This window comes from Anser anser (assembly GCF_964211835.1).
Source record: "Anser anser genome assembly, contig: HAP1_SCAFFOLD_127, whole genome shotgun sequence".
Taxonomy (NCBI): domain Eukaryota; kingdom Metazoa; phylum Chordata; class Aves; order Anseriformes; family Anatidae; genus Anser; species Anser anser.
The window spans coordinates 149,714-173,275 of record NW_028153864.1 but is presented as its reverse complement, the minus strand read 5'-3'; the positions used below and the strand labels follow the sequence as shown (position 1 = coordinate 173,275).

The following is a 23,562-nucleotide window of genomic DNA, read 5'->3' as shown; positions in this document are numbered from 1 at the left end:
GCCCCGACCCTCTGGGTGCTGCAGGGACAGAAGGAATATTTCTTTGGAGACGCTGTCACGCTGGTGTGCACCACTCCCCCCAGCATCACTGGGAAGCTGACGTACCAAATTTTTGGCGAGGCTGGCTGGGCAGTTTCAGGATTTAGCTCGACGAATAACTACACGTTTGAGTTCGTCCTCTCCCGAATGCAACACAGGGGGCCGCATTTCTGCAGCTATTCCCTCAAGCAAGGTCGGAAGCAGCTCATATCCCCAACCAGCGAAAAACTGGTGATCAAGATTGGAGGTGAGCTGTGTGATTTCTTTATCTTTCTCTCTGCTTTCTCCCTCCTCTCTGAGAACTATTCAGATGCCCAAACGTGGGTGTCAGCTATCGCCCCGCAATGTGACAACTCACCTGGAAATCAGGATTGGTGGGCTTTGTGGTTTAACCCAGCCCATCGCCAAAATCAGTAGGATTTCTGGGTGGAGGATTTATCTTTCTGGGACCAGCATGGTCTGGAAGGTGGCTGCCACTGGCGCTCTTCTCATGTCGTGGCAGGAAGCCTACAATCCCAAGCTTTGCTGCATGCAGTGGGAAGGCAAACAACTGGAGATCCGTTTGTGCTGTCCTTATTGCTACGTCTCCATTTATTCCTCCCCTTTTCTCAGACCACCTTCCCCAGCCCCTGCTGATGGTGGAGTCCCCGCTGGGAGAGGTGATGGCAGGAGATCTCCTGAGCATCATCTGTAAGGCCCCTGGAGACGCCACTGTACGGAGGTTTCACTTCTACAGGGATGGCCAAGAGGTCCTCCCTACGACAGAAGGCTCTGAGGACAATGCAGCAGATCACGGGGGCAATTTAAGGACTTCCATGGTCCTCCAGCTCCCACGTGCTGGTCCCCAACAGAGTGGAAACTTTACCTGCAAGTATGAGGAAAAAAAGCCTGAGAGGTGGATCCCGTCCTTCACAAGCCAAGCCGTGTCTATCAGTATAAATGCCCAAAAGAAAGGTGAGCTGGCCATCCATCCACCCACCTAACAATCTGTCAGTCCATCCACCACCAACCCATCCATCCATCCACCCATCCATCCAGTAACCAGCCCATTAAACCATCCCTCTCTCCATCTGTCCATCCGTCTGTCCCTCCCTCTCTCCATTTTTTCCTGAAACGATTCCATTCCAGTCCCTGTACGTTCCTCTCCAAACTAGCTGATTTTTGCACCGGGCAGCTGCTCTATCTATCCGATCACCATCCTTCTGTCCATGACTCAGCCCACCCAGTCTTGCACCCACCTCTCCCTCCCTCTCAGCCCTTCCACCACCCCAACCACCCCAAACAAGTATCGAGCATCCCTCTGTCCACCTTTATGGCTCAGCAGCCTCTCCTTGGCCTCCCGAGCCATTGTTCCCAAATTTCTCAGTGCCTCCTGCAGAGCCAAGCAAGCGGGGAAAGTCTTTGGGTGTTCAGCACTCAGGACCTGAGCAGAATGCCTGGAGACGGAGGGGTGGGGAAAGGGAAAGAGAGATGGTGGCGGAACGATGCTCACAGCCTTCCCTCCGTCAGCACGCATGAACTGTGTCTACATCTCCTAACCTGTCCCACCCTCTTGCAGGGAAGAGCTGCTTCCTTCTTCTACGGCTCCTGGTTGTGGGCGGCTGCTTCCTCACCATCAACAGCCTCATCCTCCTCTTCTTCTGGGCCCGGGGGAGAACCAAAGGTACACCCTGAGCTGAGGGGGGAATCGCCCCACCTTTGGGCTCCCCACCACCCACCTCGCTCCTTCCCGCAGACGCCTCGTTCCTGTCTGGAGCCAGCCCTGCCGGGATCTCCCAGCTGCACGCCAGATCCCCACACACCCTTCAGGAGGAGAATAAGTATGAGGAACACTAATGAGAGGAAGATGCTGTGGGCGATTCCACCCCCTAAAGACCGCTCCCTGCTGAAGACGCATCCCAAAAGACTGGTGTGCAGCCAAACAGGTGCTCACCTGTGGGAAAACAAAGCAAGAAACGGTTCCTGGGAGGATGAAAGAAGTAGAAAGGGGTCGTTTCACGTGGTAGAGGGGAGGGAGGAGACATGGACGTTGTCGGGAAGGGTGATTGTGAAAGAGAAAATGAAGAAAGACCAGAAATAAAAATGGAAATTGTGAGGAAAAAGAAAGGAGTGAGAAAGGGTGAGAAATGAAATGGAGAGACAAACAGTGTGAGTGAAAAATGAAAGCATGGACAGAGGCTGAGACAGAGTGAGAGAGGGATGGGGAAGAAAAGGGATGCCAGGAGCATCGAGGAGGGCACGACGGTGGGAAGAGCAGGTTGGAGAGGTGAAGGAGAAGAAAAAAGGTGGAAGGAGAGCCCCCAAATCAGAACAAGCCCTTGTGCGGGTCATTAACTGGATGGCCACCGCTGTCACCTCGCCTGGTTGTCCCGGTGTGTTAGGGATGTTAGGGCATCCAGGGAGGGGTGGGAGAGCCGCTGCAGGTGGGGTGGGTGGCTGGGGGCTCTGGTGTTTGGGCTTTTGGAGGGGAATGTCCCATAGCCCATATACGTGGGAGCTGTGGGGCTGCAACAGGAGGATGCTGGAAATGCAGAGACTGGGAACGTGTGAAAATGTGGAGGTGGCATTTGAGCCCCTGGGGGTGGCGTACAGGGAACTGGGGGGATATTGGGGTGGGACGTTAAGGAGTGAGTGGTGGATATTTGGGGCATGTGCGGGGCTATGGGATATGGCATGCCACCAGCACTGGATATGAGGGGAATGCAGGGATGTGGGGAAGCTGCGTGATCAATACGGGAACCTGAGCTGATGGGGGCGCGCTGGGAAATCTGGCTATGGATGGCACTAAGGACAGGGGGCTTTGGGGATACGGCAGGCTGCTGGGGAGGGATATGGGGGCAGGAAGGAGATGGCGACCCTGCCGATGGGATACAGAGCGACTTTGGGGCAGTATGAGGCTGTGAGATATGAGGATAGCGGAACCGCTCTCTCCTGTCCTCCGCGGCCTTATCTCCACCTCGCAGCCTTCCTTCCCCTCCAGCCTCTTTCTGCCATGCCCTCAGCCCCCGGCAGCCAGCAGTGGATGAGAAAGAATCGATAGAGGGGAGGGAGCGTGCTGCCGGGCCATGAGGTCCCAACGCTGCTCCGTGACACCGGGAGGGCTGCGAGGTCACAATACCTCTCGGTGATGCAGTGCTGGGCCGTGACATCCCGACACCCCATTGTGACGCTGGGCCAGCCCACAGGCACTGCTCCGCACCGGTCCTGACAGCAGCAGTAGCTGCAGCTGCAGCGGCGGTGGTGGAAGCATGGTGCGAGTGTGGGGAGCCACGGCCCCTGTCTGCGTCCTCTTCCTCCTCCTGGTGGCCCTGTGTGCCCGGGGTGCCCAGGCTGCGCCATGGCGACCACCGGGAGCAGGTGGGTGGGCAGGGCTTGTGGGAAGGTGAGGTTCTAAATCCATGTGTGGACACACCGTAACCTGCACAGCAGGAAGGGATGGATCAGAGCGGAGACACTCAATTTCACACCTGGCAGGCACTGGTGAGCGCCAGAGAAGGCCGAGAGCCTCTGCTGCCGCTTGTGGGTCACGCCGTGTCCCAGGGGCAGCTGCTAGCCCAGCACTACCATAAGTGGTCCGAGCTGTTCCGTGCAAACATTGGTATCCAGCCAGCAGCAACTGGTGTGTGCTTGCAGCTGTGCCCAGAATATGGTTCAAGGAGGAGCAGTTCCTTGTAGTCACACTGTCCTGCTTTCTTTCTAAAGGGCTGGTTAGAGAGACTGTGCCGAAGGAGGTGCTTTGGCGAGGAAGCGGTCGCACGCTGCCACTCTCTGACAAACGAACAGGGGCAACACAGGCAACTGCCCCACCAGGTAAAGGCTGTTTCTTGGTCATCCGCTGTCACCAACCAGAACCAGCATGCGTGTGCAGGTTCTTGCCCTGGTACCCGCTCTTGCAGCTCATGTCAGCAGCCAAACCCAAGAGTGTCAGTAGGCAGCAAGTGTTGCAGAGGAAGGCAGGAGTGGCTCCCTGAGGATGGCTGTCTTCCCCGGGCTGTGACAGCATGTGAGAGCAGTGCAGCGGAGAGACGCTCACAAAGCTCTGTGGCTGTGGCTAGAGAGGGGTCACCTCCCAGCGCACCCAGTTCCCAGGGATTTTGGAACCTTGCTCTTGGTGGAACGAGGCCGTCAGAAGCCCATTGAGCAGACGATGGGAAACGGGACCCCTCCTGTGAGCTGAGGCCCAGAGTGATGCCCTGACCCAGTGCAAACAGGGCACTGCCATAGAGCTACTGATGTAGGTGTCGATGTGACAGAAACTTCTCACGGGGCTTTGGTTGCAGAAGTGTCCCCAGGGAGGGCTTTGCCAGACCCTCGGCTGCTTCCTGCGCTGGAGCCCAGCTGGTATCCCAGGGGTGGGAAGTCATTTCACTGACTTCACAAACTAAGCCCTGCTTCTCCAAATTGCACTGGTGCCAAAGTTAACTTCCTACTTTCTGTTCAGGTCCTCTAAGAGCAAAGGACAATGCTGAAATAAGAAAATCTTCCCCAACATCCCCTGACATCGTAGAGGATCTCATAAAGGAGTTAGACGAGGCAGCACATGGTGGGTATATTTCACTCTGTCCGCCATAAGACTTGGGAAGCTGAGGTTCTAAATCCATGTGTGGACACACCGTAACCTGCACAGCAGGAAGGGATGGATCAGAGCGGAGACACTCAATTTCACACCTGGCAGGCACTGGTGAGCGCCAGAGAAGGCCGAGAGCCTCTGCTGCCACTTGTGGGTCACGCCGTGTCCCAGGGGCAGCTGCTAGCCCAGCACTACCATAAGTGGTCCGAGCTGTTCCGTGCAAACATTGGTATCCAGCCAGCAGCAAAGGGCTTCTGCTGAACTTGTGTTCAGCTCCCGCACAGCGCTGCTTGCAGCTGGGCGAGTTCAAGGCAGGAGGCACAGCCCAAGCAGTCCTTGCTGTCTCATTTGCCGGGAGACACATGTCACTGCAGGGGAAAAGCACCCTTGGCGCTTACCTCAGTTTCAGCTGATTTAGCTGTCCAATTCTAGTTGGGTTTCAAATGACTTGGCTGTGCTTCTCCTCTTGTTTGGGGACTGTGGGCTCTTCCCTGATGCCCACGACTGTGCCCACAACATGGTTCAAGAGCTTGCGGCTCAGCCTGATGTGTGTGACTCTTGCCCTTCCCATGGGATGGAGTCAGCATGATGGGATGGACATGCTTCTCAGAAGGGCTGTTCCTGCCTCTGAACTGGATGCAGCTTTTTTCTGTCCTCTTTGAAGGCACGAATTGAGCAACATCTTGCAGTGTGCCAAAAATGCACTATGTGCGATGTGAACAAGAAGATCTCCTGCAATCTCCTGGTCTCGCAGCAGGCCAGATTTTGCTGTCTGTGCTGGTAGACTGCCAGGAGTCGAACACTTAGATTTTTCTTTGTGAATGACATGTTGTTTGGAGTAGTGAGTACCTCCCCCAGAAGCCCAGGCCGTAGCTTCTAAACTTTAGGGATGTCTTTTGAGAAGCACTACCTTTCAAAGATACCGTCCTCGAAAGGAGGAGCGGTTCCTTAGGGTCACACTGTCCTGCTTTCTTTCTAAAGGGCTGGTTAGAGAGACTGTGCCGAAGAAGGTGCTTTGGCGAGGAAGCGGTCGCACGCTGCCACTCTCTGACAAACGAACAGGGGCAACACAGGCAACTGCCCCACCAGGTAAAGGCTGTTTCTTGGTCATCCGCTGTCACCAACCAGAACCAGCATGCGTGTGCAGGTTCTTGCCCTGGTACCCGCTCTTGCAGCTCATGTCAGCAGCCAAACCCAAGAGTGTCAGTAGGCAGCAAGTGTTGCAGAGGAAGGCAGGAGTGGCTCCCTGAGGATGGCTGTCTTCCCCGGGCTGTGACAGCATGTGAGAGCAGTGCAGCGGAGAGACGCTCACAAAGCTCTGTGGCTGTGGTTAGAGAGGGGTCACCTCCCAGCGCACCCAGTTCCCAGGGATTTTGGAACCTTGCTCTTGGGGGAACGAAGCCATGAGAAGCCCATTGAGCAGACGATGGGAAACGGGACCCCTCCTGTGAGCTGAGGCCCAGAGTGATGCCCTGACCCAGTGCAAACAGGGCACTGCCTCACTGGCACTCCTGGGCTCCCGAATTTTGTTCAGTTTTGTCCCTAAGGCTCCGAGTGTGCCTCGAGCAGCGAAGGTGGGCAAGCGCCTAAGACCTTTTAGAACTCCAAAGAGCTGGGGGAGCAAACCTGAGACACTGGGCCCTCAGCATTATGGCAGGGGAAACAAAGGATGGAGGGAAAACAAAGCTGAGAGGCAAAAGGGAGGCTCCAGAGTGCCTTGAGTTGCAGTGCCTTTGGCAGATTCCCCAGCTTCTGCTGAACCTCAGGAAGCATTGCGGCCTGAGGATTTTCACTTGCTCAAAGATGCTAACCAAATGAAACAGAACACTTCCTGGCAATGTCAGACCTCCGGTGAGATTACCAGTAGTGCGCAGAACACAGCAATGTCCACAATTGTTCTTGCAGGCGTGGATGGGGAGAACAATGCAAACACTGCGAAGCCCCAAGATTTCCGAAGTTACTGCATAGGAGGCCGTTACTGCATAGAAGGCGCTGTGGCATTCTTGATTGCCTTCCTGCTTGTGATAGCTGTGTTCTTCATGCTGCGTGCTTATCCGGCGTTGGAGGCAGAAAAATCAGTGAGTTGTTGTTCCCCCGCTCCCTCTCCTCCTCTCCCCCTCCCAAATTCGTTACCGTATCTTTGTCAACGTTATTATGTGGCTGCTGCCAGCCAGGAAGCAGTTGTCGTTAGCGTATTGTGAAGTGAGCAGTTAGTTTTTGACCAGACTCTTCTGAAATTTCTGCTGTCCAGTGCTTTAGGTGGCCTCTAATTCCTGGGCATTCTGTTCTGGAGCCCATTTTTCTGTTGCTGGTCTTAGCGAAGCTTGGCCCTTCCGCAGCAAGAGCAGAGCCAGGGACAGCCGTAGGCAAAGCGAGGTCAGGAAGAGAAATGCAGGAGCTGAGAGAGGGTGCCATCGGAGAGAGAAGCGCAGCAGTGCCAGTTCCCCCCCAGCACAAGGCACCCTGTTCTGGGATGCCCTGAATTGCAGGTGTCCGCCTCAGCCAAGGTGTGCCAGCTACTGGGAGCATGGGGATGAGCCCTGCCAGCTGCGGGCATTGCCTTGGAGAGGGGCAGTCGGTGTGTCACAGCCGCACCTGAGCGCTGCCAGCGTGCGTGTCCTCAGCACACACAGAGCTTGTGTGTTTAATTACACATCCCAAAGAGCGGATGGGCAGCACCTCCCCGAACAGGGAGCCGAGGCCGTCACCTTGTTGGGCCAGGGCCAGGGCCGGGCAGGGAGCTGAGTACTGGTCCTTGCAAGGCGCTCTGAAAAAGGGCAGCCGGTGGCTGTTGGGACCCGGTCGTGCTGAGCCCGGCTGTGGACCCCTGTCTCTGCGGGGGCCAGGTCTTCTTGCTGGGACAGCACGTGCAGAGCAGGCAGGTCAGGATGGCTGGCGAGGCGCTGGGGAGGAGACAAGCTGGGGCAGGATGTGGAGGGGAGCAGAGTCCCAGCCGAGGGCACAGGGCACCCTGTTTTCTGCACAGAGCACTGTGTGCCCACAGCTCACGCACAGCCGGGTGCCTGCACCCTGCTGCCTCGCACCCGCCTGGCACCGCAGCCGCAGCACGGCCTCAGCAAGTTCCTGTCTCCGCAGGCGCCTCGCCGCAGCCCAGGCAGCCCAGACATTGACACCCGCAGCCGCTCCGTGAGCCCCTACAGGCAGCCTGACCACCGTGGTACGCCTGAGAGCCAGGCCCGATGCCAGCAGCCACCATCAGTGCCTGGAAGAGCGGCCCGCCTGCCACCAGCCCGGCCTCCACGGCCCCCAAGCCCGGCAGCGGATCAGTGGAAGGTGCACGACCGGCCCAGCAGCCCCCAGTCCTTGTGGACACAGACATCACCTCCACGGCCCCCTCCACCCTCTTCCAAGGGCTGGGGCAGCCCCCCCCGGGATGCAGCCTTGGCCACACTTCCAATAAATATTGTGTAATACAGCACAGCAGTCCGGGTCTTATGTACAGCGACACCCAGGAACCCACAGCAGGACTTTGTGACTGATCGAGAAGTAAGCCTGAGGGTCCTCGGTGCTGGGGGTCAGCCAGACTGTGCCCACCATGCAGGGAACGCAGGGGAAGGGAGCTGGGGAGCAGCACAGCAGGAGCAGACAGAAGGGCTGTGAGCGCGGCAGCGACCCTGCACAGCGCTCACCCGAGAACCCCCTGCTCAAACTGGCAGTGCCGCAGCCACACACAAGCGCGGGCCCTTCCTGATCCTGGGCCGAGGCCAGGCTCCCCACAGCCAGCCCTCCTCAGGTCCTGACCCTGCACGGATGGCCGATTTTGGCCAGGGCGCCCCATGCCAACGCTCCCACGGCTCAGCTCTCCTCAAGGGGTAGAAGAGAAAAATCCCAGCTCATTGCCCAAGTCTCCCTTGTGCTGGGCCCCACAGCTGGATGCTCTGCTCTGGGGAGGGGGGTTTCACGAGGGCACAGCACACGGGGAGAACGGCTTTTCACTGGTGACGATAGCAAGATTGAGTGGCTGAGCAATTACAAAGACAGCTCTTCCTTTCCGTAGCATATTCTCCCCTTTTTAAAGGACAGGCTCAGCTCAGTTTTTACCAGATTGTGGTGTTTTTTATTTATTTCTTTACATCATGCAAACTGTGTAATATACTTCTTTTTGCTGCACTACCATCCTGAGTGGAACAACAGCTATTAAGACTAGAGGTAGAAAGAGGCGACTGAGGGGAGGCCTCACGGCGGCCCTCAGCTTCCTGAGGAGGGGAGTGGAGGGGCAGGCGCTGATCTCTTCTCTCTGGGGGCCCGAGGGAACAGCACGGAGCTTCATTGCCTCAGCCCCCTCCAGTCGCTGCAGGTCACTAAGGAAGAGGTAGATCGCAGCATGCTCCACACACGCTTACTTTTGTACCAGCACGGTGCCACTGCAGGTGCCCAGCAGCCGTCTGCAAGGCGCTCTTGAGTGGAAGGGAGAGACGAGTGCCGTGGAGCAGTCCCCCGATTCTCCCATCAAAAAGTGCCCCCATTCCGAAGCCTTTGGGTACACCTGAACTCCCCTGGGGAGCCTTTATGCAACCCCACACAACAGGACTCTGCGCCTTCTCTCTCTCCAGACCCTAACCCTAATTAAGGCCCCCCCCATAGCCACTAAGACCCCCCCCCCCCAAGCCATTAAGGATCCTCCCTGGGACCCCCCCAACCCCCCCCCCAGGATATTAAGCCTAACCCTAATTACACCCCTAATTAAGCCTGTCAACCCAAGCCTTTGGGTAGACCTGACCTCCCTTTGGGAGCCTTTACACAGCCCCACACACAACAGGACTCTGCGCCTTCTTTCTGAACAACCCCGACCCTAACCCTAATTACGCCCCTAATGAAGCCTCCCAGCAGCAGCCTTTGGGTAGACCTGCTGTCCCTTTCTCCTCCCCCCCCGAACCACATCTCCCAGCACCCCCCGGCGGGCCGTTCCCTCCCAGCTCCCCCCGTTTCCACCCCGTTTCGTCGCCCTGACGCCATCTCCCCGCGCCATGAAGCCTCCCCCCCGGCCCCGCCTGGTCCCGGCCCGCTTCGCCGAGGCCCCGGCGGGGAGGCCCCGGGCCGCGGCCTGGTCGCTGCGGGAGAAGCGATCGCTGCTGGCGGCGCTGCGGGCCCAGGCCGCCCTCGGCCTCCCGGAGCTCCAGGCCCGGCCGCTGCGGGAGAGCCTCCCCCGGCGGAGCGAGGCCGAGGTGGGCCCGGGGGGGGGCTTAAAATCCATGGGGGGGGCCTTAATATCCCAGGGGTTCCTTAATATCCCGGGGGGGCTTAAAGTCCATGGGGGGGGCTTAAAGGCCCGGGGGGTCCTTAAAGGCCCGGGGGGGGGGGCTTAAAATCCATGGGGGGGGCTTTAATATCCCAGGGGTTCCTTAATATCCCGGGGGGGGGGGAAGGGGGCTTAATGCCCGGGGGGGGGTCCTTAATATGCTTGGGGGGGGTCCTTAATTTATTGGGGGGGGGGGTGGTGTTGGGAGGGGTCCCGGGGAGGGTCCTTAATGGCTTGGGGGGGGGGTCCCTTAATATGCCCGTGGGGGGGGGGGTGGTCCTTAATAACACGGGGGGGTCCTTGGGGGGGGGTTGGAAGGGGTCCTGGGTCCCCAATTCCTCGGGGAGGGGGCTTGGGGGGGGTCCCCGGGGGGGTCCCGGGTCCCTGCGTACCCCAAGGTACATGGTGGGGGCAATGGGGGGGTACAATGGGATGGGGGGGGGTCTGGGGGTGCACCGGGGGGAAATGGGGGGGTACATGGGGATGGGGGGGGTGCACGGGGGGGGGCTGGGGGTACACGGGGGGGGGCAACGGGGGGTTTTGGGGTGGCAATGGGGGGGGGGCATATCAGTGGGTCCTACGGGGTCGGGGTGGGTGGCAGCTCCCGGGGGCTGGAACTACGGGATATTTTTGGGGGGGGCTATGGGGTATTTGAGGGGGGGTCCCTAATTCCTGTGCCCCCCCCCCCGGCAAAGATCCTCGGCCTGGTGTCGCGGCTGCGGGGCCGGGCGGCGCGCGAGGCCGTGGGCACCCAGCACCGCGCCTGCCTGGAGGAGCAGCGGCGCCACCGCGCCCGGCCCCCATCGAGGTGAGGACCCCCCGCCCCAGGGGGGGGGACACGATTTTTTGGGTGGGGGGGGGACACGGGGGGGTCATATTTGTGGGTTTTCGCCTCCCCCCCCCTCCAGGTGTGGCTGGAGCTGGCACAGATGCTGGCGGAGGGCGTGGAGGAGGCGGCGGCGGCATTTTCGCAGGTGGGGGGGGGTAAAAAATGGGGGGGGGTAAAAGTGGGGGGGGTGGGGGTAAATGGGGGGGTGGGGGTAGATTGGGGGAGGTCGGGGGTAAATTGGGGGGGTTCAGGGGTAAGTTGGGGGGGTTCAGGGGTAAATTGGGGGTTTCAAATTAGGGGGGTGAGGGTAAAATGGGGGGGTTAAATGGGGGCTGGGGGTAAACTGGGGGGGGGGACCGGGGGTAAAATGGGGGGGTGGGGTAAAGTGGGGGGGTTGGGTGTAAAATGAGGGGGGGGGGTTAAATGGGGGAGCCCAAATTGGGGGGGGTGGGACAAGGGGGGTGAGGGTAAAGTGGGGGGGGGTTGGGGATAAAGTGGGGGGGGTAAAATGGGGGGGGTGGGGGTAAAATGGGGGGGTAAAATGGGGGGCTGGGGGTAAAATGGGGGGGGTTGGGGGTAAAGGGGGAGTAAATTGGGGGGGTTGGGGGAAAATTTGGGGGGTTGGGGGTAAAACGGGGGGGTTAAACGGGGGGGTTGGGGTTAAAGGGGGTTAAAATGGGGGGGCTGGGGTTAAAATGGGGGGGCTGGGGGTAAAGTGGGGGGGTGGGGGTAAAGTGGGGGGGGTTAAATTGGGGGATAAAATGGGGTTAAAAGGGAGGGTCCTTAATGGCTTGGGGAGGGGGAGTTTTAGTAATCTGGGGGGGGGGGGGGCCTTAACATCGCCAGATGGTCTCCGAGGAAGGTAACTCCTCTGGGGTCTCCTTAAACAGGGGCTGAGCTGCTGGGGGCACGGCTGGATTTGGGGTCCCACAGGTGTGACTGTCTGGGAGACCCTCAGCCTCATTCCCCCTCCCCATAACAACCCAGTGGTGAAATTGGGTGCTGGGGATTTTTCGTTATCTCACTTTGTTGAGGTCCTGCCTCGTGTCAACACACTGGTGGTGAGTGGAAACCCCTTGAGACCCAACCCCTTCCCGGCCCTCTCCTTCCCACACCTGCTCCTCCTATTTTGGGTGTGGGTCAATGGTATTTTTGTAGGGTTTGCAGCTGGGGGCAGGTAGGGAGGTGGAGACCAAACGTGTTTTCCCAGTGGCTGCTGTGGAGGAGCATCAGCGACGGGTTTTACCCTTCACCCTTAGCCTTTTCAACCCCCCTTCCCCATTTCCTATTTTCATAAATTACCAAGTTGCAGCAAAAAAAAATAAAATTGCTTGAAAGCACATTAAGGACATTTCTGCCGGCATGGCAAAGCTGCCCAGGGTGTGGAAAGGGTTTTTGCAGTCTCCTTTCTTTCATCACTTCCCGCAGCGGGACGCAACCTTGTGCTGAATCCCAAGGAGATAAAATGAGTCCTAGCCCAGAGACATTTCTGCTTTACGAGGTCCCCTCTGTGCTTTATTGTATTCCTTGAAATGAAAGCCAGTTTCTTTTATTTGCGTGGAGTTAGTCCCTTCTGCCTCTGCTCCTTGCACCTCACCTCCGTCCCCCCTGCCTGTCTCCCTCTCTATCCCCCAGCCGCAGTCCCTGCCCCGACCCTCTGGGTGCTGCAGGGACAGAAGGAATATTTCTTTGGAGACGCTGTCACGCTGGTGTGCACCACTCCCCCCAGCATCACTGGGAAGCTGACGTACCAAATTTTTGGCGAGGCTGGCTGGGCAGTTTCAGGATTTAGCTCGACGAATAACTACACGTTTGAGTTCGTCCTCTCCCGAATGCAACACAGGGGGCCGCATTTCTGCAGCTATTCCCTCAAGCAAGGTCGGAAGCAGCTCATATCCCCAACCAGCGAAAAACTGGTGATCAAGATTGGAGGTGAGCTGTGTGATTTCTTTATCTTTCTCTCTGCTTTCTCCCTCCTCTCTGAGAACTATTCAGATGCCCAAACGTGGGTGTCAGCTATCGCCCCGCAATGTGACAACTCACCTGGAAATCAGGATTGGTGGGCTTTGTGGTTTAACCCAGCCCATCGCCAAAATCAGTAGGATTTCTGGGTGGAGGATTTATCTTTCTGGGACCAGCATGGTCTGGAAGGTGGCTGCCACTGGCGCTCTTCTCATGTCGTGGCAGGAAGCCTACAATCCCAAGCTTTGCTGCATGCAGTGGGAAGGCAAACAACTGGAGATCCGTTTGTGCTGTCCTTATTGCTACGTCTCCATTTATTCCTCCCCTTTTCTCAGACCACCTTCCCCAGCCCCTGCTGATGGTGGAGTCCCCGCTGGGAGAGGTGATGGCAGGAGATCTCCTGAGCATCATCTGTAAGGCCCCTGGAGACGCCACTGTACGGAGGTTTCACTTCTACAGGGATGGCCAAGAGGTCCTCCCTACGACAGAAGGCTCTGAGGACAATGCAGCAGATCACGGGGGCAATTTAAGGACTTCCATGGTCCTCCAGCTCCCACGTGCTGGTCCCCAACAGAGTGGAAACTTTACCTGCAAGTATGAGGAAAAAAAGCCTGAGAGGTGGATCCCGTCCTTCACAAGCCAAGCCGTGTCTATCAGTATAAATGCCCAAAAGAAAGGTGAGCTGGCCATCCATCCACCCACCTAACAATCTGTCAGTCCATCCACCACCAACCCATCCATCCATCCACCCATCCATCCATCCAGTAACCAGCCCATTAAACCATCCCTCTCTCCATCTGTCCATCCGTCTGTCCCTCCCTCTCTCCATTTTTTCCTGAAACGATTCCATTCCAGTCCCTGTACGTTCCTCTCCAAACTAGCTGATTTTTGCACCGGGCAGCTGCTCTATCTATCCGATCACCATCCTTCTGTCCATGACTCAGCCCACCCAGTCTTGCACCCACCTCTCCCTCCCTCTCAGCCCTTCCACCACCCCAACCACCCCAAACAAGTATCGAGCATCCCTCTGTCCACCTTTATGGCTCAGCAGCCTCTCCTTGGCCTCCCGAGCCATTGTTCCCAAATTTCTCAGTGCCTCCTGCAGAGCCAAGCAAGCGGGGAAAGTCTTTGGGTGTTCAGCACTCAGGACCTGAGCAGAATGCCTGGAGACGGAGGGGTGGGGAAAGGGAAAGAGAGATGGTGGCGGAACGATGCTCACAGCCTTCCCTCCGTCAGCACGCATGAACTGTGTCTACATCTCCTAACCTGTCCCACCCTCTTGCAGGGAAGAGCTGCTTCCTTCTTCTACGGCTCCTGGTTGTGGGCGGCTGCTTCCTCACCATCAACAGCCTCATCCTCCTCTTCTTCTGGGCCCGGGGGAGAACCAAAGGTACACCCTGAGCTGAGGGGGGAATCGCCCCACCTTTGGGCTCCCCACCACCCACCTCGCTCCTTCCCGCAGACGCCTCGTTCCTGTCTGGAGCCAGCCCTGCCGGGATCTCCCAGCTGCACGCCAGATCCCCACACACCCTTCAGGAGGAGAATAAGTATGAGGAACACTAATGAGAGGAAGATGCTGTGGGCGATTCCACCCCCTAAAGACCGCTCCCTGCTGAAGACGCATCCCAAAAGACTGGTGTGCAGCCAAACAGGTGCTCACCTGTGGGAAAACAAAGCAAGAAACGGTTCCTGGGAGGATGAAAGAAGTAGAAAGGGGTCGTTTCACGTGGTAGAGGGGAGGGAGGAGACATGGACGTTGTCGGGAAGGGTGATTGTGAAAGAGAAAATGAAGAAAGACCAGAAATAAAAATGGAAATTGTGAGGAAAAAGAAAGGAGTGAGAAAGGGTGAGAAATGAAATGGAGAGACAAACAGTGTGAGTGAAAAATGAAAGCATGGACAGAGGCTGAGACAGAGTGAGAGAGGGATGGGGAAGAAAAGGGATGCCAGGAGCATCGAGGAGGGCACGACGGTGGGAAGAGCAGGTTGGAGAGGTGAAGGAGAAGAAAAAAGGTGGAAGGAGAGCCCCCAAATCAGAACAAGCCCTTGTGCGGGTCATTAACTGGATGGCCACCGCTGTCACCTCGCCTGGTTGTCCCGGTGTGTTAGGGATGTTAGGGCATCCAGGGAGGGGTGGGAGAGCCGCTGCAGGTGGGGTGGGTGGCTGGGGGCTCTGGTGTTTGGGCTTTTGGAGGGGAATGTCCCATAGCCCATATACGTGGGAGCTGTGGGGCTGCAACAGGAGGATGCTGGAAATGCAGAGACTGGGAACGTGTGAAAATGTGGAGGTGGCATTTGAGCCCCTGGGGGTGGCGTACAGGGAACTGGGGGGATATTGGGGTGGGACGTTAAGGAGTGAGTGGTGGATATTTGGGGCATGTGCGGGGCTATGGGATATGGCATGCCACCAGCACTGGATATGAGGGGAATGCAGGGATGTGGGGAAGCTGCGTGATCAATACGGGAACCTGAGCTGATGGGGGCGCGCTGGGAAATCTGGCTATGGATGGCACTAAGGACAGGGGGCTTTGGGGATACGGCAGGCTGCTGGGGAGGGATATGGGGGCAGGAAGGAGATGGCGACCCTGCCGATGGGATACAGAGCGACTTTGGGGCAGTATGAGGCTGTGAGATATGAGGATAGCGGAACCGCTCTCTCCTGTCCTCCGCGGCCTTATCTCCACCTCGCAGCCTTCCTTCCCCTCCAGCCTCTTTCTGCCATGCCCTCAGCCCCCGGCAGCCAGCAGTGGATGAGAAAGAATCGATAGAGGGGAGGGAGCGTGCTGCCGGGCCATGAGGTCCCAACGCTGCTCCGTGACACCGGGAGGGCTGCGAGGTCACAATACCTCTCGGTGATGCAGTGCTGGGCCGTGACATCCCGACACCCCATTGTGACGCTGGGCCAGCCCACAGGCACTGCTCCGCACCGGTCCTGACAGCAGCAGTAGCTGCAGCTGCAGCGGCGGTGGTGGAAGCATGGTGCGAGTGTGGGGAGCCACGGCCCCTGCCTGCGTCCTCTTCCTCCTGCTGGTGGCCCTGTGTGCCCGGGGTGCCCAGGCTGCGCCATGGCGACCACCGGGAGCAGGTGGGTGGGCAGGGCTTGTGGGAAGGTGAGGTTCTAAATCCATGTGTGGACACACCGTAACCTGCACAGCAGGAAGGGATGGATCAGAGCGGAGACACTCAATTTCACACCTGGCAGGCACTGGTGAGCGCCAGAGAAGGCCGAGAGCCTCTGCTGCCGCTTGTGGGTCACGCCGTGTCCCAGGGGCAGCTGCTAGCCCAGCACTACCATAAGTGGTCCGAGCTGTTCCGTGCAAACATTGGTATCCAGCCAGCAGCAACTGGTGTGTGCTTGCAGCTGTGCCCAGAATATGGTTCAAGGAGGAGCAGTTCCTTGTAGTCACACTGTCCTGCTTTCTTTCTAAAGGGCTGGTTAGAGAGACTGTGCTGAAGGAGGTGCTTTGGCGAGGAAGCGGTCGCACGCTGCCACTCTCTGACAAACGAACAGGGGCAACACAGGCAACTGCCCCACCAGGTAAAGGCTGTTTCTTGGTCATCCGCTGTCACCAACCAGAACCAGCATGCGTGTGCAGGTTCTTGCCCTGGTACCCGCTCTTGCAGCTCATGTCAGCAGCCAAACCCAAGAGTGTCAGTAGGCAGCAAGTGTTGCAGAGGAAGGCAGGAGTGGCTCCCTGAGGATGGCTGTCTTCCCCGGGCTGTGACAGCATGTGAGAGCAGTGCAGCGGAGAGACGCTCACAAAGCTCTGTGGCTGTGGCTAGAGAGGGGTCACCTCCCAGCGCACCCAGTTCCCAGGGATTTTGGAACCTTGCTCTTGGTGGAACGAGGCCGTCAGAAGCCCATTGAGCAGACGATGGGAAACGGGACCCCTCCTGTGAGCTGAGGCCCAGAGTGATGCCCTGACCCAGTGCAAACAGGGCACTGCCATAGAGCTACTGATGTAGGTGTCGATGTGACAGAAACTTCTCACGGGGCTTTGGTTGCAGAAGTGTCCCCAGGGAGGGCTTTGCCAGACCCTCGGCTGCTTCCTGCGCTGGAGCCCAGCTGGTATCCCAGGGGTGGGAAGTCATTTCACTGACTTCACAAACTAAGCCCTGCTTCTCCAAATTGCACTGGTGCCAAAGTTAACTTCCTACTTTCTGTTCAGGTCCTCTAACAGCGAAGGACAATGCTGAAATAAGAAAATCTTCCCCAACATCCCCTGACATCATAGAGGAGATCATAAAGGAGTTAGAGGAGGCAGCACCTGGTGGGTATATTTCACTCTGTCCGCCATAAGACTTGGGAAGCTGAGGTTCTAAATCCATGTGTGGACACACCGTAACCTGCACAGCAGGAAGGGATGGATCAGAGCGGAGACACTCAATTTCACACCTGGCAGGCACTGGTGAGCGCCAGAGAAGGCCGAGAGCCTCTGCTGCCGCTTGTGGGTCACGCCGTGTCCCAGGGGCAGCTGCTAGCCCAGCACTACCATAAGTGGTCCGAGCTGTTCCGTGCAAACATTGGTATCCAGCCAGCAGCAAAGGGCTTCTGCTGAACTTGTGTTCAGCTCCCGCACAGCGCTGCTTGCAGCTGGGCGAGTTCAAGGCAGGAGGCACAGCCCAAGCAGTCCTTGCTGTCTCATTTGCCGGGAGACACATGTCACTGCAGGGGAAAAGCACCCTTGGCGCTTACCTCAGTTTCAGCTGATTTAGCTGTCCAATTCTAGTTGGGTTTCAAATGACTTGGCTGTGCTTCTCCTCTTGTTTTGGGACTGTGGGCTCTTCCCTGATGCCCACGACTGTGCCCACAACATGGTTCAAGAGCTTGCGGCTCAGCCTGATGTGTGTGACTCTTGCCCTTCCCATGGGATGGAGTCAGCATGATGGGATGGACATGCTTCTCAGAAGGGCTGTTCCTGCCTCTGAACTGGATGCAGCTTTTTTCTGTCCTCTTTGAAGGCACGAATTGAGCAACATCTTGCAGTGTGCCAAAAATGCACTATGTGCGATGTGAACAAGAAGATCTCCTGCAATCTCCTGGTCTCGCAGCAGGCCAGATTTTGCTGTCTGTGCTGGTAGACTGCCAGGGGTCGAACACTTAGATTTTTCTTTGTGAATGACATGTTGTTTGGAGTAGTGAGTACCTCCCCCAGAAGCCCAGGCCGTAGCTTCTAAACTTTAGGGATGTCTTTTGAGAAGCACTACCTTTCAAAGATACCGTCCTCGAAAGGAGGAGCGGTTCCTTAGGGTCACACTGTCCTGCTTTCTTTCTAAAGGGCTGGTTAGAGAGACTGTGCCGAAGAAGGTGCTTTGGCGAGGAAGCGGTCGCACGCTGCCGCTCCCTGGCAAAAGAACAGAGCCAGTGAAGTCAACTGCCCCACCAGGTAAAGGCTGTTTCTTGGTCATCCGCTGTCACCAACCAGAACCAGCATGCGTGTGCAGGTTCTTGCCCTGGTACCCGCTCTTGCAGCTCATGTCAGCAGCCAAACCCAAGAGTGTCAGTAGGCAGCAAGTGTTGCAGAGGAAGGCAGGAGTGGCTCCCTGAGGATGGCTGTCTTCCCCGGGCTGTGACAGCATGTGAGAGCAGTGCAGCGGAGAGACGCTCACAAAGCTCTGTGGCTGTGGCTAGAGAGGGGTCACCTCCCAGGGCACCCAGTTCCCAGGGATTTTGGAACCTTGCTCTTGGTGGAACGAGGCCGTCAGAAGCCCATTGAGCAGACGATGGGAAACGGGACCCCTCCTGTGAGCTGAGGCCCAGAGTGATGCCCTGACCCAGTGCAAACAGGGCACTGCCATAGAGCTACTGATGTAGGTGTCGATGTGACAGAAACTTCTCACGGGGCTTTGGTTGCAGAAGTGTCCCCAGGGAGGGCTTTGCCAGACCCTCGGCTGCTTCCTGCGCTGGAGCCCAGCTGGTATCCCAGGGGTGGGAAGTCATTTCACTGACTTCACAAACTAAGCCCTGCTTCTCCAAATTGCACTGGTGCCAAAGTTAACTTCCTACTTTCTGTTCAGGTCCTCTAAGAGCAAAGGACAATGCTGAAATAAGAAAATCTTCCCCAACATCCCCTGACATCGTAGAGGATCTCATAAAGGAGTTAGACGAGGCAGCACATGGTGGGTATATTTCACTCTGTCCGCCATAAGACTTGGGAAGCTGAGGTTCTAAATCCATGTGTGGACACACCGTAACCTGCACAGCAGGAAGGGATGGATCAGAGCGGAGACACTCAATTTCACACCTGGCAGGCACTGGTGAGCGCCAGAGAAGGCCGAGAGCCTCTGCTGCCGCTTGTGGGTCACGCCGTGTCCCAGGGGCAGCTGCTAGCCCAGCACTACCATAAGTGGTCCGAGCTGTTCCGTGCAAACATTGGTATCCAGCCAGCAGCAAAGGGCTTCTGCTGAACTTGTGTTCAGCTCCCGCACAGCGCTGCTTGCAGCTGGGCGAGTTCAAGGCAGGAGGCACAGCCCAAGCAGTCCTTGCTGTCTCATTTGCCGGGAGACACATGTCACTGCAGGGGAAAAGCACCCTTGGCGCTTACCTCAGTTTCAGCTGATTTAGCTGTCCAATTCTAGTTGGGTTTCAAATGACTTGGCTGTGCTTCTCCTCTTGTTTGGGGACTGTGGGCTCTTCCCTGATGCCCACAACTGTGCCCACAACATGGTTCAAGAGCTTGCGGCTCAGCCTGATGTGTGTGACTCTTGCCCTTCCCATGGGATGGAGTCAGCATGATGGGATGGACATGCTTCTCAGAAGGGCTGTTCCTGCCTCTGAACTGGATGCAGCTTTTTTCTGTCCTCTTTGAAGGCACGAATTGAGCAACATCTTGCAGTGTGCCAAAAATGCACTATGTGCGATGTGAACAAGAAGATCTCCTGCAATCTCCTGGTCTCGCAGCAGGCCAGATTTTGCTGTCTGTGCTGGTAGACTGCCAGGAGTCGAACACTTAGATTTTTCTTTGTGAATGACATGTTGTTTGGAGTAGTGAGTACCTCCCCCAGAAGCCCAGGCCGTAGCTTCTAAACTTTAGGGATGTCTTTTGAGAAGCACTACCTTTCAAAGATACCGTCCTCGAAAGGAGGAGCGGTTCCTTAGGGTCACACTGTCCTGCTTTCTTTCTAAAGGGCTGGTTAGAGAGACTGTGCCGAAGAAGGTGCTTTGGCGAGGAAGCGGTCGCACGCTGCCACTCCCTGGCAAAAGAACAGAGCCAGTGAAGTCAACTGCCCCACCAGGTAAAGGCTGTTTCTTGGTCATCCGCTGTCACCAACCAGAACCAGCATGCGTGTGCAGGTTCTTGCCCTGGTACCCGCTCTTGCAGCTCATGTCAGCAGCCAAACCCAAGAGTGTCAGTAGGCAGCAAGTGTTGCAGAGGAAGGCAGGAGTGGCTCCCTGAGGATGGCTGTCTTCCCCGGGCTGTGACAGCATGTGAGAGCAGTGCAGCGGAGAGACGCTCACAAAGCTCTGTGGCTGTGGCTAGAGAGGGGTCACCTCCCAGCGCACCCAGTTCCCAGGGATTTTGGAACCTTGCTCTTGGGGGAACGAAGCCATGAGAAGCCCATTGAGCAGACGATGGGAAACGGGACCCCTCCTGTGAGCTGAGGCCCAGAGTGATGCCCTGACCCAGTGCAAACAGGGCACTGCCTCACTGGCACTCCTGGGCTCCCGAATTTTGTTCAGTTTTGTCCCTAAGGCTCCGAGTGTGCCTCGAGCAGCGAAGGTGGGCAAGCGCCTAAGAACTTTTAGAACTCCAAAGAGCTGGGGAAGCAAACCTGAGACACTGGGCCCTCAGCATTATGGCAGGGGAAACAAAGGATGGAGGGAAAACAAAGCTGAGAGGCAAAAGGGAGGCTCCAGAGTGCCTTGAGTTGCAGTGCCTTTGGCAGATTCCCCAGCTTCTGCTGAACCTCAGGAAGCATTGCGGCCTGAGGATTTTCACTTGCTCAAAGATGCTAACCAAATGAAACAGAACACTTCCTGGCAATGTCAGACCTCCGGTGAGATTACCAGTAGTGCGCAGGACACAGCAATGTCCACAATTGTTCTTGCAGGCGTGGATGGGGAGAACAATGCAAACACTGCGAAGCGCCAATATTTCCTAAGTTCCTGGATAGCAGGCACTGTGGCATTCTCGGCTCCCCTCCTGTTTTTGATAGTTGTGTGCTGCGTGCGTGCTTATCCGGCGTTGGAGGCATAAAAATCAGTGAGTTGTTGTTCCCCCGCTCCCTCTCCTCCTCTCCCCCTCCCAAATTCTTTACCGTATCTTTGTTAACGTTATTATGTGGCTGCTGCCAGCCAGGAAGCAGTTGTCGTTAGCGTATTGTGAAGTGAGCAGTTAGTTTTTGACCAGACTCTTCTGAAATTTCTGCTGTCCAGTGCTTTAGGTGGCCTCTAATTCCTGGGCATTCTGTTCTGGAGCCCATTTTTCTGTTGCTGGTCTTAGCGAAGCTTGGCCCTTCCGCAGCAAGAGCAGAGCCAGGGACAGCCGTAGGCAAAGCGAGGTCAGGAAGAGAAATGCAGGAGCTGAGAGAGGGTGCCATCAGAGAGAGAAGCGCAGCAGTGCCAGTTCCCCCCCAGCACAAGGCACCCTGTTCTGGGATGCCCTGAATTGCAGGTGTCCGCCTCAGCCAAGGTGTGCCAGCTACTGGGAGCATGGGGATGAGCCCTGCCAGCTGCGGGCATTGCCTTGGAGAGGGGCAGTCGGTGTGTCACAGCCGCACCTGAGCGCTGCCAGCGTGCGTGTCCTCAGCACACACAGAGCTTGTGTGTTTAATTACACATCCCAAAGAGCGGATGGGCAGCACCTCCCCGAACAGGGAGCCGAGGCCGTCACCTTGTTGGGCCAGGGCCAGGGCCGGGCAGGGAGCTGAGTACTGGTCCTTGCAAGGCGCTCTGAAAAAGGGCAGCCGGTGGCTGTTGGGACCCGGTCGTGCTGAGCCCGGCTGTGGACCCCTGTCTCTGCGGGGGCCAGGTCTTCTTGCTGGGACAGCACGTGCAGAGCAGGCAGGTCAGGATGGCTGGCGAGGCGCTGGGGAGGAGACAAGCTGGGGCAGGATGTGGAGGGGAGCAGAGTCCCAGCCGAGGGCACAGGGCACCCTGTTTTCTGCACAGAGCACTGTGTGCCCACAGCTCACGCACAGCCGGGTGCCTGCACCCTGCTGCCTCGCACCCGCCTGGCACCGCAGCCGCAGCACGGCCTCAGCAAGTTCCTGTCTCCGCAGGCGCCTCGCCGCAGCCCAGGCAGCCCAGACTGACACCCGCAGCCGCTCCGTGAGCCCGTACAGGCGGCCTGACCACCGTGGTACGCCTGAGAGCCAGGCCCGACGCCAGCAGCCACCATCAGTGCCTGGAAGAGCGGCCCGCCTGCCACCAGCCCGGCCTCCACGGCCCCCAAGCCCGGCAGCGGATCAGTGGAAGGTGCACGACCGGCCCAGTACCCACCAGTCCTCGTGGGCACAGACATCACCTCCACGGCCCCCTCCACCCTCTTCCAAGGGCTGGGGCAGCCCCCCCCGGGGTGCAGCCTTGGCCACACTTCCAATAAATATTGTGTAATACAGCACAGCAGTCCGGGTCTTATGTACAGCAACACCCAGGAACCCACAGCAGGACTTTGTGACTGATCGACAAGTAAGCCTGAGGGTCCTCGGTGCTGGGGGTCAGCCAGACTGTGCCCACCATGCAGGGAACGCAGGGGAAGGGAGCTGGGGAGCAGCACAGCAGGAGCAGACAGAAGGGCTGTGAGCGCGGCAGCGACCCTGCACAGCGCTCACCCGAGAACCCCCTGCTCAAACTGGCAGTGCCGCAGCCACACACAAGCGCGGGCCCTTCCTGATCCTGGGCCGAGGCCAGGCTCCCCACAGCCAGCCCTCCTCAGGTCCTGACCCTGCACGGATGGCCGATTTTGGCCAGGGCGCCCCATGCCAACGCTCCCACGGCTCAGCTCTCCTCAAGGGGTAGAAGAAAAAAATCCCAGCTCATTGCCCAAGTCTCCCTTGTGCTGGGCCCCACAGCTGGATGCTCTGCTCTGGGGAGGGGGGTTTCACGAGGGCACAGCACACGGGGAGAACGGCTTTTCACTGGTGACGATAGCAAGATTGAGTGGCTGAGCAATTACAAAGACAGCTCTTCCTTTCCGTAGCATATTCTCCCCTTTTTAAAGGACAGGCTCAGCTCAGTTTTTACCAGATTGTGGTGTTTTTTATTTATTTCTTTACATCATGCAAACAGTGTGTAATATACTTCTTTTTGCTGCACTACCATCCTGAGTGGAACAACAGCTATTAAGACTAGAGGTAGAAAGAGGCGACTGAGGGGAGGCCTCACGGCGGCCCTCAGCTTCCTGAGGAGGGGAGTGGAGGGGCAGGCGCTGATCTCTTCTCTCTGGGGGCCCGAGGGAACAGCACGGAGCTTCATTGCCTCAGCCCCCTCCAGTCGCTGCAGGTCACTAAGGAAGAGGTAGATCGCAGCATGCTCCACACACGCTTACTTTTGTACCAGCACGGTGCCACTGCAGGTGCCCAGCAGCCGTCTGCAAGGCGCTCTTGAGTGGAAGGGAGAGACGAGTGCCGTGGAGCAGTCCCCCGATTCTCCCATCAAAAAGTGCCCCCATTCCGAAGCCTTTGGGTACACCTGAACTCCCCTGGGGAGCCTTTATGCAACCCCACACAACAGGACTCTGCGCCTTCTCTCTCTCCAGACCCTAACCCTAATTAAGGCCCCCCCCATAGCCACTAAGACCCCCCCCCCCAAGCCATTAAGGATCCTCCCTGGGACCCCCCCAACCCCCCCCCCAGGATATTAAGCCTAACCCTAATTACACCCCTAATTAAGCCTGTCAACCCAAGCCTTTGGGTAGACCTGACCTCCCTTTGGGAGCCTTTACACAGCCCCACACGCAAC

The 23,562-nt window shown here is 57.5% G+C and overlaps 3 protein-coding genes across 6 annotated transcripts; all 3 read left to right on the top strand.

Moving 5' to 3' along the window:
- The first annotated feature begins 95 nt into the window (after positions 1–95).
- On the top strand, positions 96–2,145 carry LOC310891282 (uncharacterized protein). Its single transcript, XM_083853545.1, has 4 exons — positions 96–286; positions 652–993; positions 1,598–1,702; positions 1,775–2,145. Exons 1-4 carry the CDS (start codon positions 187–189, stop codon positions 1,873–1,875), a joined length of 648 nt encoding a protein of 215 aa, XP_083709671.1. The 5' UTR covers positions 96–186; the 3' UTR covers positions 1,876–2,145.
- Positions 2,146–9,428: 7,283 nt separating this feature from the next.
- LOC310891278 (uncharacterized protein) lies at positions 9,429–14,493 on the top strand. 4 transcript variants are annotated; one of them, XR_014577505.1, is made up of 8 exons: positions 9,558–9,795; positions 10,565–10,677; positions 10,778–10,843; positions 11,589–11,759; positions 12,334–12,630; positions 12,996–13,337; positions 13,946–14,050; positions 14,123–14,493. XR_014577505.1 is itself a non-coding variant. In XM_083853539.1 (8 exons), exons 5-8 carry the CDS (start codon positions 12,531–12,533, stop codon positions 14,221–14,223), a joined length of 648 nt encoding a protein of 215 aa, XP_083709665.1. In that variant the 5' UTR covers positions 9,580–9,795; positions 10,565–10,677; positions 10,778–10,843; positions 11,589–11,759; positions 12,334–12,530; the 3' UTR covers positions 14,224–14,493. The 4 variants fall into 4 exon arrangements, 3 of the variants coding, with proteins under 3 accessions (XP_083709664.1, XP_083709665.1, XP_083709666.1); XM_083853539.1 differs by having other exon boundaries at positions 9,580–9,795; XM_083853540.1 differs by lacking the exon at positions 10,565–10,677 and having other exon boundaries at positions 9,580–9,795.
- Positions 14,494–15,635: 1,142 nt separating this feature from the next.
- On the top strand, positions 15,636–22,218 carry LOC310891291 (uncharacterized protein; the record flags this gene model as incomplete). Its single annotated transcript, XM_083853552.1, has 9 exons — positions 15,636–15,744; positions 15,958–16,197; positions 16,668–16,739; positions 16,829–16,930; positions 17,939–18,046; positions 18,678–18,779; positions 19,788–19,895; positions 20,712–20,863; positions 21,882–22,218. 8 exons carry the CDS (start codon positions 15,636–15,638, stop codon positions 20,855–20,857), a joined length of 987 nt encoding a protein of 328 aa, XP_083709678.1. The 3' UTR covers positions 20,858–20,863; positions 21,882–22,218.
- Between the last annotated feature and the right edge of the window lie 1,344 nt (positions 22,219–23,562).